Below are 19,063 nucleotides of genomic sequence, written 5' to 3'. Positions count from 1 at the left end.
GCATCAGATTCCCAGCTGCACAGAGCATGGCAGCAGGCAGGGCTACAGACAGTCCCCGGGCAGAAAGGGAGCACTGCTGGGTGCCAAGAAGAACCTGGCACCTGTTCCACAGGGCGTGCAAAAGCAGCAAACGTGAGGATGGCTCCACAGGCAGGTTTAGGACTGAGATGCCTGCATTTTCAGGAATGGACCTTTAAGGAATGTTAAGTTCATCCCCATTGTTATACAGCCAAGGAAACAAAAGCAGGAGAAGGTCCAGCCATTCACCTGAGTGCACCCTGTGAGCCTGTCAATGGGGAGCTGGGCCCACAACCTGCCTCCAGATGCCAAGGCCGTTATCCTTTCCCAGTTTCCTCCCGTCCCAGGGACACCTGACAGGCTCCAGTGAGCAAGCACGTTGGTTCTCCCACTGCAGGTTGCTCTAATGGAAAAAACAAGCAGTGCAATCCAAAATATAAAGGGAAAACAAGAAACTAGATAAAGTAGCTTCTCTGTGTGGACAGAAATGGGAATTCTGGATTTGAAAGTTCGATGGAAGAGAGAGAGAATAACAATCCACCAGGGTCTTACCTAGCACCTCTCTCTGAGTCAAGAACTAGAGTAAGTAAAAGACCAGGAGGAAGGAGAAAGCTGAACCTAGAGGCAGAATTATCAGTCTGGTGAGGTCCCTTGAGGGAACAGCAAAGCTGTGCAATGAGGAAAGGTTTCCAAGAAAAGAAACACCTCCATACTCACCACATTTGGTTTTAGGGAGCAGCAAAAGAGCCGAAGGGAAATGTCCCAGTGGACAACACAGGACTGAATGGAGAAAGAATGGGCAGGGATGGAGATACAGATCTGGGAATCATCTATGTAAAAAAGGTTCCAGAAGCTATAAAATTTCCTGATCATACCACAAAAATCTAGTTTAAGAGTCTGAAAAATAGAGAATCCAGCTAAGACAAGGAACTAAGGTCAGCTGTAAATGGCAACAGAAGAAGGGAAAGAGGGAAAAGAACCAATGCATGTTTAGAAGCTGGTCAGGAGGATAATAAATTTAACACAATATAGATAAAGCATGGGGACTAAATCTGTCAAAGCAAGGACAGGTACACCTGAGAGGGCAGGAAAGAAGAGGAAGAGACTGGGCTAGAGCTAATTCAGGAGAGCAGGCAGACACACTCCAGACCCCCGTCTCCCAGTTCTATGGATAAATGGACGCTCAGCGCAGCGCCAGTCCTCGGCCCAGGCTCTGCAAACTGAAATGTACATTCCTCAAAAGGAAGGCAGCCCTTATACACATGTCCCCATCTACCATTCCAGCGTCCTGAGGGAACACAAGCGTGAGCACAGAGGAGAGTCCCCACACGGCAAGAATCCAATATCATTAGTGCTGCTTTGAGAAAACAGAAGACACTGGGTAACAGGAAGCACCCCAGGCCCGTGGAGGCAGTCAAATGTGGGTCCCAGGGCCTGGCAGTGACCCCCAACCCGCCCCCAGACTGCTGGCATCATCTCCACCACACTCCCACCTGTAACAGGAGTACCATCAGAGCACTTCACAACCGCCCCAGGACCACTACAGCTGACTTGTTTTTGTTTTGCACAGCTGAACCAATAATAATGGTGCACAGTCAAATCAAACAGGAACCTGAAAGCTCACTCATGGGCTGGAAGCTGGTTAAAGCAGTCAGCCCCATGCAGTTAGTAAAACCAGTTTGTTAATGTTAACTTGTCTTCCACCACACACCATGATTAAGAATGAAAGAGCACAGCAAACAAGTTCAGTTACCCATGAACAACGTGGGAAATATGACTTTTTCTTGCCTAGTAAAAGAAAGGAAAAAATATTAAACAGTAATACAAATACTATTTTCACACCATGCCCTAAAATTAGTCTACGTTCACCTACACCCAACCCAAAAGAAATCAGACTGGCTTACAAAATTAGGACAAGTGATACATAAGAAGCTAAATAAAAGCTATGGAGAAAAAAAGGACATTTTTGAGAGAACTCAAGTGACTGCACTGCGCGTGAACTGGTGTCCTTTCGCATGAGTGATATGAACGGCTGGCAGTGGTTGGAGGAAACAGCAACAACAGGGAAGTAGGCCCAGCAACCCACACTTTAGGGACTGAAGTGATCACAGACTAGATAAAATCCTGACTCCAAGAAGCCCTCAACTAACCAGAGCTTACAAAATATTTTCAAATCCCATAAAACAATACATAACAATAAGGCTTTATGTTTACGTGGTAAGGCGTTGCTTCATCTCAAGATTCTGAGGGAAGCAGGAGCACACAGTGTATACACGTACATTCAATACGTGCACGCGTACGCAAACCAACTTTGGCAAACTCTCCCGAACAGTGACAGTGCTACAGACAGACTCCTTAGGAGTGAGAGGCAGCAGGCAAGTTCTAGAGCCAAAGGCTTTTTTTAAATGGAAAGCTTCTTCTCATGCTGAAACTACAAGCTACACTTCTACAAGAACTATCATTTATGCTTTTAACCAGCCAGGTCTAATAATGGAGCTGGGAGTGGGGATATTTACCCCTTCCTTTTGCAGCAGGTATATGCCATCATGGTTTTTATCTAGTCACCAGGTGAGCAGGAAGGAAGGCCAGAGGTAAAAAGCCAGGCAGGCCAAAAGGAAGCCAGAATCAAAGCAAAGCAGCAAGAAGGTAAGAACATAGCAAAACCCACACAAGAGTTATCCTCAGGAAGATGGCAATTACAAACGTAACTCGAGCAATAATAGGTTAATATTTGAGTGTGCATATACAATCCATTTACCATATAAACTAAACACTTGAGAAAAAGCCAACCCACAAAACCATATTTCATTCTTAACAGAAAGAATACAATTAAAAATTTGTACTATCTAAACCAAAACTAAACATTATCTGTAACTAGTTCCACGGAGAAGCATATTTCCAGATTCAGTTCAGGACATAAAGCCTATACCTACACCTAGGATGCTCCTCAAGGGACAGGATCTCCGTCACCGTGCCCAGGGCGCCCTCCTCGTTCCAGGTTACACTGAATCCTCCGCCATCTACCTAAGACTGGGTTCCTCTCTGGGAAATCACTGCCCTGGTGCTCTGCATCAGGGGTCAAGTAGAAGCCAGGCTCTCAGGAAGACAGAGCAGTGAGCCAGAACTGATAATGTTATCCCTCCTTCATCGTGACTGTTCTAAGGACTTTTTATTGCAAAGGCATCTGCCCGACCAATCCATTTATGGTTTGCCTGTTCTCACGTCATAAGATTCCCAAGGCCCATGAAGAAATACGATTCCAGATAGACGAATAACTACTCTTTTGGAGGGAATTATAAGTTGCAGGAAAAATAATTAGGCACTACTTCCAACACTCATGAAGACCTCCCCTATAACCTTCCCTACACTGTTTTGGGGAAATGCCATCTCTAATGTAAAAAATATCTACCTACTTATTCCACTTATCATTATAGTATAAAAATGACACTCCTCAAAGTTGCCTGGAGCTCCTAAACATAGGAAATATTAATTTTATTCTTACCACCACTGAGGAGCCCCAATGGTTAGAATAAAGTTCTGATTTATATGTTGATATTTTAGAATGTGCTTTTAATGAAATGTGTATAAAGAAAGCCCTGATTTATACATTATTTTAGAACGTGCTCCTTAATGAAATACATATACTTCAAGGTAGAATTCTCTTAAGGGAGAGAGAAAAACCAGAACACTCCACTCCACAAGGATGAACAACAAAAAGCTTTTTACAGTGGACTATGTATCAAATCAGGGCCTCCACAAATGTGCCACCGTCACTGAGGAAAGCAGAAAATACAAGTTCCTTTAAGAAGTTGTGAAAATTTCTATATTGCTTTCACAGAACAAGGACAAGCTGCCTCTATGACTCAAAGCAGAGATGGTGGCAAGGGACTCCTGGTGCCTCAGTTGCTGCTCCACTACCAGCTACCTTAAGTCACACGGTCAGCATCTCAGACCACAGGTCCTAACCAGTTACCTAGACTAAGGCACACCCGTACAAGAGTATACCCATGCAGCATTTTGTTGGGTTTTTTTTTTTTTTAATTGAGTAGAACAATATGTACTGACACGGAAAGATACTGGCAATATAAGTCACCACAGGCATATTGCAGAGCAGTATTTAAAGTATCCCAGGGACTTCCCTGGTGGCACAGTGGTTAAAAATCCATCTGCTGGGCTTCCCTGGTGGCACATTGGTTAAGAATCCGCCTGCCAATGCAGGGGATATGGGTTCGAGCCCTGGTCCAGGAAGATCCCACGTGCCGCGGAGCAACTAAGCCCATGCGCCACAACTACTGAGCCTGCGCTCTAGAGCCCGCGAGCCACAACTACTGAGCCCGCGTGCCACAACTACTGAAGCCCACGCACCTAGAGCCCATGCTCCGCAACAAGAGAAGCCACCGCAGTGAGAAGCCCGCGCACCGCAACGAAGAGTAGCCCCCGCTCGCCGCAACTAGAGAAAGCCCACGCGCAGCAACGAAGACCCAACACAGCCAAAAATAAATAAATTAATCAATTAAATAAATAAAGTATCCCATAAGTTTTTTAAAGTGTATAGCAGATGCATAAAAATATGAATTTACATGCCTAGGAATAACTATAAGGATGCAAAAACAGTGTGAAAACGGAAAACACTTTCTACTTTATATACTCTGTACCAACTGACATATTTTTTGTATTAAGGATGTACCACTGCTTTAATCTTACAACAATTTTTTTTTAATTCTCAATTCCCCAAAAAACATCTTCACATCATACAAAACTTGTATCTCCTAAACTGTACTTGATCCAGTGGTTTTATATTTTTCTAATCTTCAGACAGAACGTTTGTTGAAGAGTTCACACATACATGATCATCATGTTCTCTTCTACTCTTAACAAATATTTGCCAAGAAAGTCTACTAGCCTGCAAGCACCTTGAGCACAAGGACCGTATCATAGTCATCTTTAATCCCCAGAGCCTAACACAGCTGCCTTTCAAGAGTCTGCTTCCCAGGACAGAAGCTTCAGAGTCAGGGTTCCCAGGGCAACAGACTCCATGGGGACTAGAAGGCAATAGACTTCATGTCCCCTAAGATCTCAATGATAACGCTTCAGGTAGGTTTATCACACTGAGTTTATCTTTTCAAAGTTCAGCAAGCTCACTTAATAATGGGCAACTTCACTACCCAAAAAATTAACGTTTAGAATTTCCAAGACTTACCCTTTGTCGAAGAAAGACGTGTGCCCTGATCGAGAGAACTTCGTGCCGTTGCTATTCATCACCCCACAGTTAACATTCCCTGAAATATAGGATTTTCGTGATGCTTGGTCCTTCGCAAAATTCCTGCAAGCTGCTAATTTGGATTCTAAAGCCTACAAAAGGAAGAAGGAATGATTTGGTTGTCAAAACAGTAGCTGCACATAAAAATTTGCATTTCAAACCATTTCTATTTCAAGACTCAAATCTTATTCTCTCAGTTGATAATGGTGGCTGTTTAAGCCATATCAATCACCTTCCTAATAGAAAGAGGGAATATTTATGCTGACTCCCTTTCTAATGAACTCAGAATATATACTTCTCTCAGTGTTACTGAGGGATACAGATAGAATCGTCACCTTACAACTAAGAAAAGTATGGCACAGTTTACAGAGATGGATCCCAGGTCTCTTGGCCCTATCCACTGTTTCTTTCTAAGTTGTGGACTGTCAGTTGGCTAGTTGGGTGTGTGCGTGTGTGTGTTTTGGGAGCAAGCATTTTAAAGAATGCAAAAACATCACTTGAAAATTTTTTAAAGCAGCCAATTCTTTCTTTAGGGCTTCAGGTTAGTCGTTTCTACTGTATCAGAATGGATAAGTTCATTTACAACACCTCACATGAAGTTAAATGCTTTTCTACTTCTGAGAGCACACTGTAAAACATCTAATACCCTTCATCTATAGTTAAATAATTCACCTGAAAATGACACCAGCCCGTTAGCATTTACCTCTAAACTGAGTGCCTGCTTAGCACCTGTCACCACAACACCTGGTCAATGCCAGGCTCTACAAACCAACAGATGACATGAAGAGAACAGAAGTTTCTCATCAATTTCCATCGCTCACAAATATCACCAACTCCCCCTTTCCCGCAAACACTTTACCAAATCAAACCACTCTCCCCGAAAAAAAAAAAAAAATAGTCTAATCCTATTATCCATGACACTAAGAAATGTGGAATACATAGATAAATTAAACCCAGAGGGACTTCCCTGGTGGCACAGTGGTTGAGAATCCGCCTGCCAATGCAGGAGACGTGGGTTTGAGCCCTAGTCAGGGAAGATCCCACATGCCGAGGAGCAACTAAGCCCGTGCGCCACAACTACTGAGCCCGCGTGCCACAACTACTGAAGCCCACGCGCCTAGAGCCCATGCTCCGCAACAAAAGAAGCCACCGCAATGAGAAGCCCGCACACCACAATGAGAAGCCCACGCACCACAATGAAGAGTAGCCCCCATCACCACAACTAGAGAAAGCCCTCACGCAGCAACGAAGACCCAATGCAGCCAAAAATAAATACATAAAATAAATGAATTTATTAAAAAAAAATTAAATCCACAGATAACATATTCCACTCTGAGAACCCTCCCCCCATAATTTCAACAACAGCTATTAAGACACAGCAACAAAAACAGACTGAAACTTCTTTCTCTTCTCCTTTCTTAAAACAAAAGTACCATGACCTAGTAAAACAACAACGAAAGAAGGAAGAGAGGTAGTGACCTTGTAGGACAAGCTCTGAATAAGCATTTTTTCAGCATCTTATTAAATAGACACATACACAATAAAAATTGAGAGCCATTAATTTCCTATATTCAAGACACTCATTTATTTGTTCTGATATTTGCTGAGAATCTATCATATAACAGGTACAACTTGTGTTTGAGGTGTCAGTGAGACAGCCTAATGCAAGCACTGGGTCTGGCACTCAAAAACAGTGGCCTAGAAATCAAGATTTAGACCATATCCACACCAAGTAGGAGATGAAACTGTGGTTGTGAAGATCAGAAAGGTAAGGCCAGAACTCTGAGCAAAATCAACACTGAAATGGTGGGCAGACGAAGACCCAACAAGATGTCAAACAGGAATGGGCAGGAAGGCGAGCAGGCGTGACACAGCGACACAGCACCAGAAAAGCAGAGGAAAGAAGGCCATTTCAAAAAAATAAGTCAGTGCTGAATGTTTCAAGTAAAATTAGGACAGAACAGCATCCCTTGGATTTGACAGCACTGAGATCATCAGTGAGCAATTTGAGTGGCGTGAGCAGGAAACAGAGCCCAGACTAGGCTATCTGGGGAGTGAGTATGCCATCAAAAATGCTAACAATAAATGGAGACATGCTTTCAAAAACTTGGCTGGGAAGGGAAAAGAGAAACAGAATGACAGCTAAAGAGAGACGTAGGGTAAAAGGAAAGAATAGCTGCTTTTATTTTTGCTTTTAAGGTTTAAAAATTGTATAATATGTAATATATAAATATTAGATATAAAGTATAAATAGTAGATATAAAGTATATATATGTAATACATTATACATAAATATTGCATATAAATATTAAAACATATAGTAAAAGTCTGAAGATACAGGAGACATAAAGATGAGAAGGCTGAAAGGAATGAGATCCAAAGCACAGAGGGACAAAATTAGCCATGGGAGGAATGTGATACTTTTACCACTGAGATAAAAAGGAAGAACAGCCACAGAGGTAATAATAGGAGAGTACTAAAAGAAGGTTAAGAGAGGAAAACAAAGTTTAGATGGCCTTGATTTCTCAGTGGAAGAGGATGCAAGAGTGGGAATGGGGCTTCCAGGTGAAATCAGTGGACAAGGTAGTATGAAGAAGTAGAAAATGAAATATTCATAAAAGTATGCAGGGGCTGGAGGATAACAGCAGACCAAAAACTCTAACAACACCTTAAAAGACAAACTGTCAGCTGAATGTGTAAACAATGCAAGGACTCTAAGTTCAACTTTCGTGCACCATTTCTAAATAAATTACTTAAGGTACTAAAGCAAAACAGGGAACAAAGATGACAACGCGGGGTCCAGGAACAGGCAGAACTAACCCAAGAGTACAATGAAGAGAAATTCAAGGCTGACAGCAGTGCAGCAGCCCTAGAAGCATATCAGAGCACTCAGTAAATAAGAAGCCGGAAGATACACGATATAGCAAAGCACGTGTTTCTTTGCTCCACAAGAAAACAAAGGTAATCAGAAATGCTAAGACCCATGATAACAAAAATATCCAATGATACACAAATTATATATGCATACAAAGGCTGAATGTAATTTTAAAAAATAGAAATGGTTGAATTTGTTGAAATGAGAAGGATTTTAGAAGCTTTTTTCTTTTTATTTATTTTATTGTGATCTTGTAAAAATTGTTTTGCAGTGAAAATAATAAAAAAGATGGCCAATTTAAAAAAATGTTAAAAAAAAGACATACATGTCAACTGTGATACAAATATGAAAAAACCTAATATGGTTTTGAGTAAATAATAGGTAAAGAACAAAATGCTTGAAACACCTGTTGAGCAGCACAAGTAAAAGAGCCCTAGAGCCCAGCTCCTCCTCTATGATTATTCAGTAAATAATATACATGTAGGCATAATATTTTAGGTGCTGTTGACTAATTTTCAGAACCAACCAATGGAGAGCTCAAGAAGGGACAGAGACACATACACACAACAGGGAGCTGAGATACAGTCTAATAAATTCAGAAACATAGGTTTAAGCATGTTATTTAAAGTTATAAAAATAACCAACAGAAGAACAAAAAATAAAAAATTAGGAGGATGTAAGTTAAATGCCTCATCTTTTTGCTTAAATTTGTTAAGATACAGAAAAGCAAGCACATTACTTCAAGTTATAGGTTACAACATATAGGTTAAACTATTACAATGCAACTCTTACGACAGCTAGGTTAAAGGAAGATTATGTTAGGAGTAAGGGAAGATTACTCTATGTACTGTATGAATGATTTGTGCACATTACTTTTTATAGTAACTTTAAAATGCAGATTTAATCTGATGGTCAGACAATAATTTTATGAGCCAGAAAAGGTAACAATAGGACCTTCTATCTTGGCCTCCCATTTCTTCTTTATGTAAAGTATAATGCAATTTCTGCTTTTTTCAGAAAGAGTCACACACACAAAAAAAATAAGTGAAGGGGCGGTGGATAGTGGGAAGTTTCAGGGGTAGATTATTGAAAAGAGAAATAAAAGTCACTGAGGGAAACAGGAAAGAAAACTGACTAATGCTAGAAAATGCTAACTTTATAGTGGCTTAAAAATCCACAAGGTCATGTAACTGTTTCCTGTGATCTGGATGCAGGAAAGAAATCCAGTTCCTTGACTGATCCAGGCTGCAGGTCTCCTCCATGGCCAAAGAGCCCATGAGTCAACAGTGGCAGAGTAAGCGATGCGTGGATCACAGATGAGTAGGAACAAAGTGAAAGCAAGAGATAACCGAAAAATCAAAACAAGAGTACTGCTCTCGATAAGGTCAAAGAGTAGGTATTACACAGAGTAAAAAACTGAATAAGCACAAAACCAAGTTTAATATTCCAAAAGCCAAAATGTTCTGGAATGCAAGGTTAGAGCCAAGGAGACAGCACTGGAGTTGAGGGGGCCAAGCAGCAAAGACGTGTATGACTAAGAGCAGAAATTCATGTCACGAGCCAATGCGGAAGTCCTATGAAGAAAAAGCCCGGGGATGACCAGGAGGAGAGCAGGCAGAGCAAAGAAAAGGATCAGAGGGCGGTGTAAGACACACAGCCTTAGAGGAAGTAGGAGGAATCACGATGCTTTAGAAACAGCCAGGGGGAACTTGAAGAAGGCCCAGGGGGAACTTGGGAGCTAAGCGCAGGGACCTTCTGCAGAGGCACTGGCAAGGCTGAGCCCTGGAGGTGTTCACAGTCTCAGCTGATCACTGGATGCTCCTGCTTCTCAGCTTAATTACAGACTTTACCACAGGAAGGTATCCTTTTTTCTTCCCTCACTGCAAATTAAGAAATAATTCATCACCTTGGCAGCTGAAACACCTAGTGATAAATAATTAAAGGCTTACCCCTACTTTCCGTAAGAGGTCCCCCACGATGTTTAGTGCTGATATCCTAGCTGAAGGAGTCAGTGGGCTGGTACCAAAACCGTTTGGTATAGCTAGAGAAAGATAAAAGGTGAGTGATTACTCTTGCAGTTCCCTTTACATTTGGGTTTTCATATTACAAAGCAGTATACGCTCAATGAAAAATCAATATAGTATTCCAAACTGTGGATAAAGTATAAAGTGGAGATACCACAAATATCTCCATTGGATGTTTAGATTATATCCAATTTTTCATCATTATAAACAATGCTGAAAGGACATATACCCTTAAAACAGCTAGACAAGTATTTCTGGAGAGGAGCTTCCTAAAAATAGAACTGCTGAGTCAGAGGATATGCCCATATTTTCACCTTAATATCCTGCCAAAATGTTCTCTAGGTTGTGCCAATATCAGCAGTCTGAATGGTAATGCCCTCAATAGTATTAGACATCTTTTTTTCCTGCCAATTTGATAGTCACTTTGTTTTAATTTTTGTTTCCCTAATCAAGAGTCATTTGAATCTTTTTTTCTGGAAGTCATCTGTTTAATCTCTGCACTTTTTTCTACTGGGTTGTCTTTAATCAATTTGCAAGGGCACTATACACTATAGATATTCACCTTTTCTCTTATATATGTTGTACTTCCCAGTGTGACATTTATCTCTTAAACTTTGTGGTTTGGGGGGAAGCCTTGAGCTTCCTCACTGCAACATAATAAAACTGTTCCCCACATTTTCTCCTAATGTTTTTCTAAAAAACTTTTTACCACTTAGATTAGTAAACTCATCAAATATCTAAATTTTTCCCCTCCAAATGGGTATCTAATTGTTGTAATACCACTTAGTGAAAAAGACTTATCTCATCTGAAATGGCACTAAAACCACACACTGAATTCTCTATACATTTCAAGTTCCATTAAATTATTTGTCTATTCTACTAGAAATATGCTGCTTTAGTTATTATAGTGTTAAAATATATTTCCTAAAGGGCAAAGCCTCTTCTTGTTACTAACCTATTTCAAACTCTTATTGACTATTCTTGCACATTTACTCTTCCAGAGTAACTTTATTAAAAATAAAGTTTTCTTTTTAATTTTTATTTTATATTTGGCTGCATCGGATCTTCGTTGCTGCGCGTGGGCTTTTCTCTGGTTGCGGGGAGCGCGGGCTTCTCATTGAGGTGGCTTCTCTTGTTGTGGAGCACGGGCTCTAGGCACACGGGCTCAGTAGTTGTGGCTCGCGGGCTCTAGAGCGCAGGCTCAGTCGTTGTGGCGCACGGGCTTAGTTGCTCCGCGGCATGTGGGCTCTTCCCGGACCAGGGCTCGAACCCGTGTCCCCTGCACTGGCAGGCGGATTCTTAACCACTGCACCACCAGGGAAGCCCCAGAGTAACTTTAAAATCAACTTCACAACTTTAAAAATCCTATTAGGATTTTTATTAGAAATTTAAACTATTGATTGATTTGGGGAAAACGGATATTGCAACTAAATTAAGTCTTCCTATTCTGAATCATGGTATTTAACATGATATTTATTCACATCTTCTTTCATGCCCCTCAGCAAAGGTTTTCAGTCGTGCACATTTCTTCAATTTATTTTTGAGATATTAAAGCATGGTGGTTAAGAGCTCTGGAGCTAAACTGCTAGATACACATCCATCTCTGCCGTTAACTGTGTGACCTTAAGTAACCAAATGTGAAAGGGGGCTAATAATAGCACTTAAATCATAAAGTTGTTAAGTTTAAATTCATTAATAAATTTTGTTTTTTGGCCGTGCCTCGCAGCAGGCAGGGTCTTAGTTCCCTGACCAGGGATTGAACCCACGCCCCCCGCAGTGGAAGTGCAGAGTCCGAACCACTGGACTGCCAGGGAAGTCCCAAAATTCATTAATAAATTTTTTAAATGCAGAGCACATAGTAAGTGCTCAATAAATGTTACTATTATTTTTATCTGCTTTCTACAGAGTTGTAATCAGCATGTAAAATGCTTTTGTTGCTGCTGCTGTTACTATCCTTGTCCTCTAGAATATAATCACATTGAAGGTAGCAACTTAGTCTTACTAGACCACTATGCTCCCCTGAGGATATCCGCATCCTGAGTAATACATGACACATAACAGGTGCTCAATGCGATACAAATAAACTGCTATACTTCTCTTGGCAGGAATTTCTGGATCTTGTTTTTCCCTATTCCCCTCGAATTTTATATTTTAGGTATTATTAAATCTGTACTTTTATGGTAAGTTGTCTTGAATGCTTTTTGGAAACAGGCATTTTATCAATAAAACACAATTAGAGCTAGACCACTTCATAGAGATCAGCTCTTCAATCTTGCCACTGATTTCTCTAACCTCTGGCTTCTCACTGTGTCTGTGCAGACTTCCTTGTCATGAAACGGCAGCTTTTAGGTCAGTGAAAGCTCATGCTATCAGTTCCAATCGAAAAACCTGTCTGTTTGGACAAATATTACTGCCTTAGGGTTGACATTATCTTAACTGTGCCAGAGCAAGCTCTATGTCCTACTGACACTCCCTTGAGGCTCCAGACTATTCTGATTAGTGCTCAACTAAAGAATTTTCAGAACTTATCTGCATAATTCTAATTAGTAACATAAAAGCAAAGCTTTGTTAATTCTCAAATGCTAGTAATTCTAAGGTCCTCAAATGCACAAGCAGCCATTCTGAAAAACGAGGGCGTCTTACGATTGCTGTGATCTACATACTGCCTGCTCTGTATCCTCAGCAGCAGAGTCAGCACTTACCAGTACAATCGATAACGTAACTACATAGAATTTTCACATACCTTACCCTCACCTCATAAAAAGACGAAAATCGGGTGAATTATCTATTCAAGGGCTACTGAGCACTTGAAATGTGGCCAACGTAATTAGAAACTCAATTTTAAATTTTAATTCATTTAAATCAATAAAATTTTAAAATTTAAATAGTCACATTGGAGCAGCTACTGTATTGGGCAGCACAAATATGGAGTGCTAACTGCACTAACCGCCTAGACAGAAACCTTCTCGTATCACTCCGAAAGATAAAGTCCTATATTTTAAAAAAAAGTGTGAAGGACAGCTTCCACTGGGGGAGAAGAAAGTATAGGGGAGTGGAAGTAGCTGAAATATGATCTCCAAGCTGCAAAAACTAAATAAATCTCAACTGAGAGCTTCAGGGTTCCATTCTTAACGTTCTATCTAGTGGCTACTAAATCGTTTTTCTGGTTACCTGGATTTAAAAAAACACCCTGACTGATGGCAAAAGGCATATTCTTTCTGTACTATTCATCAGTTACTCTGAACATCACCTATGAAAATGGCAGCTACTGAGGCATGTTATAGAATGGACATGTCCACCCAAGCCAATCTTAGACAAGTCTGAATGGTAACTCAGTGAGTCTCTGTACTTTCTGTGTATAAAGCATTCTAGTCTCCCAAGATATGTCAAGTGGCAAAAGAAATAAAACTGCATTTAAATACAATCCCAAACACAACACCGTAAAGCAACTATACTCAAATAAAAATTAATTAAAAAAAAAAAATACTATCCCAAAACTTGTGTGTAACAAGGTGGCACAAACACAAAAAAGCACACACAATAGAAAAAAATTCAAAGTGTTAATAAGAGTTGACTTTGAGCCCTAAGATTGCAGATGGATTTTATTTTTTCTCTTGTTTTTAAATTTTTCTACATTAAAAACCTTTATTAAAATTTCAATTTATTAAGCTGCTCTTGTCTCAAATGTAGCCCTCATCGCACTGTTTCCTACGTAGGAGTTGGCCTAGGAGACCAATGCCTTCTGCTTCACACAGTGCTAGATTTAACCAACTTTTAAACTAAAATGATTGCTTAGGGACTTGCCTGGTGGTCCAGTGGTTAAGACTCCGTGCTTCCAATGCAGGGGGGCATGGGTTCGATCCCTGGTTGGGGAACTAAGATTCCACATGCCACACAGCATGGCCAAAAAAAAAAAAAGATTAAAATGATTGCTTAAACCTTAGCAACCCCTGCTTCACCAGCAAAGCCTCTTAAGTGGATAATCAACCACAGGTTCAAAAAGAAAAGACACTACAAACCTTTTGGTGAAGGAAAACTGTTCTCTGCTCCTTTGCCAACAGGAGTAGCTGGCAAAGAAAGTGATGCTTGGACAGCAGAATCCATCTTTTCACAGTCTAGAGTTGGAGAACTGGGAGCCGACTTTCTAGTTACTTCCTGCTGTCTCTCCCGAACAGCTAGTTCTTGTCTTAAATCTGTAAAATGTTGCAAAAGTAGTAATATTCACTAGAGGAAGAAAATACATCAAGCAAAGTCACATCTGAAATGGCATAAAGACACTCTTCCTAAATTACTACTTCTCAAAAATGAATTTCCTATTTAACAATTTTTATTTCCAGGGGAATAAAAATGACAACAACCCTACTGTCTACATGATCATTTAGACTTTAAAAATGCTATAAACTTAACAATTATTTATGCCTATATGAAAAAAGAAATAGGGCAGAGTCCAAAGTAGAACTCACAGTGAACATATATGACACAAAAATAAATATTCTTTATCAACTCATTTGCATTTATTTTGAAATGATGATGTAGTCTGGGGATTATTACAAAATCAATGAAGTGCATTTTTGTCATTTTAAATAGGTTGGCTTTTTTTTTTTTTTACTAACTAGCCTATGAAATACTTTGTCTTAGAAAGAAAGTAGTCAAAATAGTTGCAAATTGTTTTGTTTTGAAATATTGAATTTTTAACCCAAAATTAATGTTTTCTTTTCCAGTTATGCAATTGACCTACAGAATACTTGCTTATATTAAAAAAAAATACAAAGTTACCATACTCCTGGGTATATATCAAAAAGAATTCAAAGTAGGACACTGAGATATTTGCACATCCATGTTCATTATGGACACATGATAAGTAAAATAAGCCAGTCACAAAAAAGATAAATACTGTATGATTTCACTTATATGAGGTATCTAGAGCGCAGTAGTCCCTCTCTTATCTGAGGAACATATGTTCCAAGACCCTCAGTGGATGATTTACGTCCACTGAGCGTGATGGTGCAAAATTTCATCCTGCTACTCAGAACAGCAATTAGAACAGCAACTCAGAACAGCTACTCAGAACAACAATTTAAAATTTATGAATTGTTGATTTCTGGAACTCTCCACTTAATATTTTCAGACTGCAGCTGACCATGGGTTACTGAAACCATGGAAAGCTAAACCTCGGATAAGGGGGGACTACTGTAGTCATACCTAACAACAGTAAGTAGAACTGCAGGGCTTCCCTGGTGGCACAGTGGTTAAGAATCTGCCTGCCAATGCAGGGGACACGGGTTCAAGCCCTGGCCCAGGAAGATCCCACATGCCTCGAAGCAACAAAACCCGTGTGCCACAACTACTGAGCCTGCACTCTAGAGCCCGTGAGCCACAACTACTGAGCCTGCATGCCACAACTACTGAGCCTGCATGCCACAACTACTGAAGCCCGCGCACCTAGAGCCCGTGCTCCGCAACGAGAAGCCACCGCAACGAGAAGCCCGCACACCGCATGGAAGAGTAGCCCCCGCTCGCCGCAACTAGAGAAAGCCCGCGCGCAGCAACGAAGATCCAAGGCAGCCAAAAATAAAAATAAATAAATAAATTTACTTTAAAAAAAAGAGAGAAAGTAAAACTGCGGTGTCCAGGGGCTGGGGAAGGGAGAAATGGGAATTTGCTGTTCAACAGGCAAAGAGCTTCAATTCTGCAATATGAAAAAGTTCTAGAGATCTACAAAACAATGTGAACATAGTTTAACATTACTGAACCGTACCCTTAGAAATGGGTAAGATGGTAAATTTTATGTTACGTGTTTTTTTTTTTAACCAGAATTGTAAACTTAAAAATAAATAGGATAGAGTTAATATTTTATACATTATATAAATTATGAGGAGTTCTTCAGATGAATAAACCCTCCCCCAAAAAAGGAAAAATCATGAAAAAACAATTTTTAAAAGAGCCAGTAAACATTAGCAAAAAGTTTTCATAAGTAGTAACCAAAGAACTACAAATTAAAAACAATGTGATATCAATTTTCAACTTTCAAATAGATTTTTAAATAATTTTAAAATCTGTTTTTATTATTCACAATACTAGCAAACATTGTGAGAAGGACACTCAGTCACTGCCAGAGTGTAAAGTTACCAACTTTCTAAAAAGTAATTTAGCAGCATCCGTTACAACCATTAAAGATACTTATATCCTTTGCCACTTCTAAGAATCTAAGAAAATCAAAGATACTCCCCAATATTATGTACAAGGACACTATTTACAGAACTATTTACAGCAAAAAATTAACGACCAATAATAAAGGACCCATCAAAAAAAATCATATATAACAGAATATTATACATTTTTAAAAACCTATTTCAAAAGATTTTTTTAATGGCATGGATTACATTCACTATATTAAAGGAGTATAGAAAAAAATATATATGTATATATAACGTGGTTCCAATTATATAAAGGAAAAAAATATACAGGTATGTTTATTTATAGTCACAGGGAAGAGTGGAAAGAAACACACCAAACTCTTAGTGGGTTCTCTCAAGATAAAGGGATTGACAGAGACTTTTAGTTTCTTCTTTACAATATTCTGCATTCTAATATGCATGAAAGAAAAAAAGAGGGAGGGAAGGAGAATTTTAAAAGAAAGTATATATTCTCTACATGTATAATATGTATACAGCAATATGTACACATATGTAATGCTAATATGTGCATGACAAAATTATTTAGGACAAGCAAAAAGGAAAAAAATCCAAACAAACCAAGCAGTATATATGCACAGTGGTAGCTGTTAAGGCTTTGGGAAACAGACCAGGGTTTGAATCCCTACTGACAACTCAAACTCTCTGTGCCTCAGTTTTCTGACCTATAAAATGGGGATAATAATACCTACCTCCTAGAGTTGATTATGTAGATATTGAATAAACAGATTAAGAGTACTTAGCATAGTGTTTGACAAAAGCATATAAATGTGTAGCTTTAAAAAGTTGATCCTGAAGCTAGCTTAGCACTCTGGCTCAGGGACAGTAAGGTAATAAATATTCTTTAAGTATAAATTTTACCTCTTGCTTCATCCTTTAACCTCTGTACAGAGACCAACAAAGATTCCTTTTCATCAAGTTCACTTTCTAAAAATGCATTTCGTTCAATGGCTTGATTTAGCCTTTGTTCAAAGTCTTCCAGCGAAACTATTGTTGCCCTAAAAAAAAAAAAAAAAAAAAAAAATTAGAGTCCATGAATTAAATAACGTGCAAATAGCTACTACAAAAGGAAACTGTCAGTTTATCTCATGCCATTTCATGACCTAGAAAGCCTGGCCCAGTTAAAAGAGAATGATCTCGCCCCCTTCTGACCTCTGGTGCATTTAGTGTCTCTACTATCATTTGGGGCCATTCGATGTATTCTTTTCTCTTAAATTCCCATCTAAATTGCTTCAAGTTTCTTAAAGGAAGCCTACTTATCATACAATTTATATCTCCCCATTGGACTTTAAACATGAGTCAATGAAGTTTACATATTTTCAGGAAGAAAACTTTTCAATAGTTTTAGGGTACGTTAAGAATTAACTAAGAATTAGTTTAAAACGCGGTCCCAGGTCCCACTCTATTTACTTTCTTCCTACCAAGCTTTTCTTCTTCCTGCATTTCTCATCTTATTTATTCAGCAAACATTGACAGGTACCTGCTATGTGCCCTCTACCCACTATGTGCTACAGAAATAAAATTTCCTAACCTCAAGTTAGAACTCTCAATGCCAGGGTCCCCAGCAGGAGGTGAGCGGCAGGAGAGCGAGCGAAGCTCCATCTGCCGCTCCCCATCGCTCGCATTACCACCTGACGCCCCCTCCACTCCAACCCCACCCCACCCCCGACCCCGTCTCTCTCCATGGAAAAACCATCTTCCACGAAACCGGTCCCTGGTGCCAAAAAGGTTGGGGACCGCTGCTCAATGCCATGTCCAATTTTACCACCTCCTGTCAACTGTCAAAATGCCTCTCAATTCCATTTGCTCTCCTCCAATCTTCTGCCCTTGGCTTAATTCTTCATCCATCACCCGGATTACTCCTCAGTGGCCTTCACATCTCCTCCTCCCTACTTCCAATTCCTCAGTATTATCTTCCCAAATCACAATCTGATAATACTCCTTTGTTTAAAAATTCTTAAGGAGCACCTCTTTGCCTACAGAATGACTTTCAAACATAGTCGAGCACAAGGTTCTCCACAACCTGGCCCCAAACATCTTCCAGTCTCATCTTGTTCAGCCATACTGTCTTTACACACTTCAGTCAAAGTGAAATATTAATACCTCATGCACTTTCCTGCCTCTCTGCCTTCGCACCTCTCTCTTCACCGGTTAACATCTACTCCTCCTTGCAGACTCAGCTTCCCCAGTTACCAGAGTACTTTAGCCCTTCTCTATGCCCTGGAGCAGTCTGTACATTCCTGTACCACTGTTTGTCACGTGGATTGTCCCTATCTGTCACGCCCAAGGGCAGTGGCTAGCTTATCTTTGTATCCTCAACTCTAGCATCATGCCAAGCATTTAAGTGTCACTCAGATACTAAGGAAAGGAATATCAGACAATAATTGTAAAGTAATAGGAATTAAGTCTGGAATGGTTAAGAAACAACTAATTATAGATATATGCAATCTTGGCAAAGTAATGGCAAGCCACTATAGGCTGTTCAGCAAAATCATAATAAAAGCATTATTTTGAGACAATTCATGATTAGTATTAAAACAGAAGAGAATAAAAAGCAGTGAAAATTTAAAGACAGATCAGCTAGGAATTAACTGCAGGATTCAGGTATAAGATGTGAGCACCTTCAAGACGTGTGGTAATACTGAGAACATACAGGGAAAGTGGAGGAATGAATGTTTTAAAGAAAAACCAA

At 39.8% G+C, this 19,063-nt stretch overlaps 1 protein-coding gene across 3 annotated transcripts in view; it reads right to left on the bottom strand.

The window, feature by feature from the left end:
• The window catches only part of NDEL1 (nudE neurodevelopment protein 1 like 1), a 33,753-nt gene that overhangs the window by 2,897 nt on the left and 11,793 nt on the right, over positions 1 to 19,063 (bottom strand). For 2 of the 3 annotated variants that reach the window (XM_059907459.1, XM_059907460.1), the window contains exons 5-9: positions 17,233 to 17,369; positions 14,197 to 14,370; positions 10,103 to 10,194; positions 5,219 to 5,370; positions 1,772 to 1,806 (exon numbers count right to left, since the gene is read on the bottom strand). In XM_059907459.1, the coding sequence (XP_059763442.1) occupies positions 1,772 to 1,806; positions 5,219 to 5,370; positions 10,103 to 10,194; positions 14,197 to 14,370; positions 17,233 to 17,369 (590 nt within the window). The remainder of the gene's footprint in view (positions 1 to 1,771; positions 1,807 to 5,218; positions 5,371 to 10,102; positions 10,195 to 14,196; positions 14,371 to 17,232; positions 17,370 to 19,063) is intronic. The other variant, XM_059907461.1, reaches the window with a different exon arrangement.

Source organism: Balaenoptera ricei, chromosome 20 (assembly GCF_028023285.1).
Source record: "Balaenoptera ricei isolate mBalRic1 chromosome 20, mBalRic1.hap2, whole genome shotgun sequence".
Taxonomy (NCBI): Eukaryota; Metazoa; Chordata; class Mammalia; order Artiodactyla; family Balaenopteridae; genus Balaenoptera; species Balaenoptera ricei.
The sequence above is the reverse complement of the archived record's forward strand: the minus strand, read 5'-3'. Positions and strand labels throughout refer to the sequence as shown.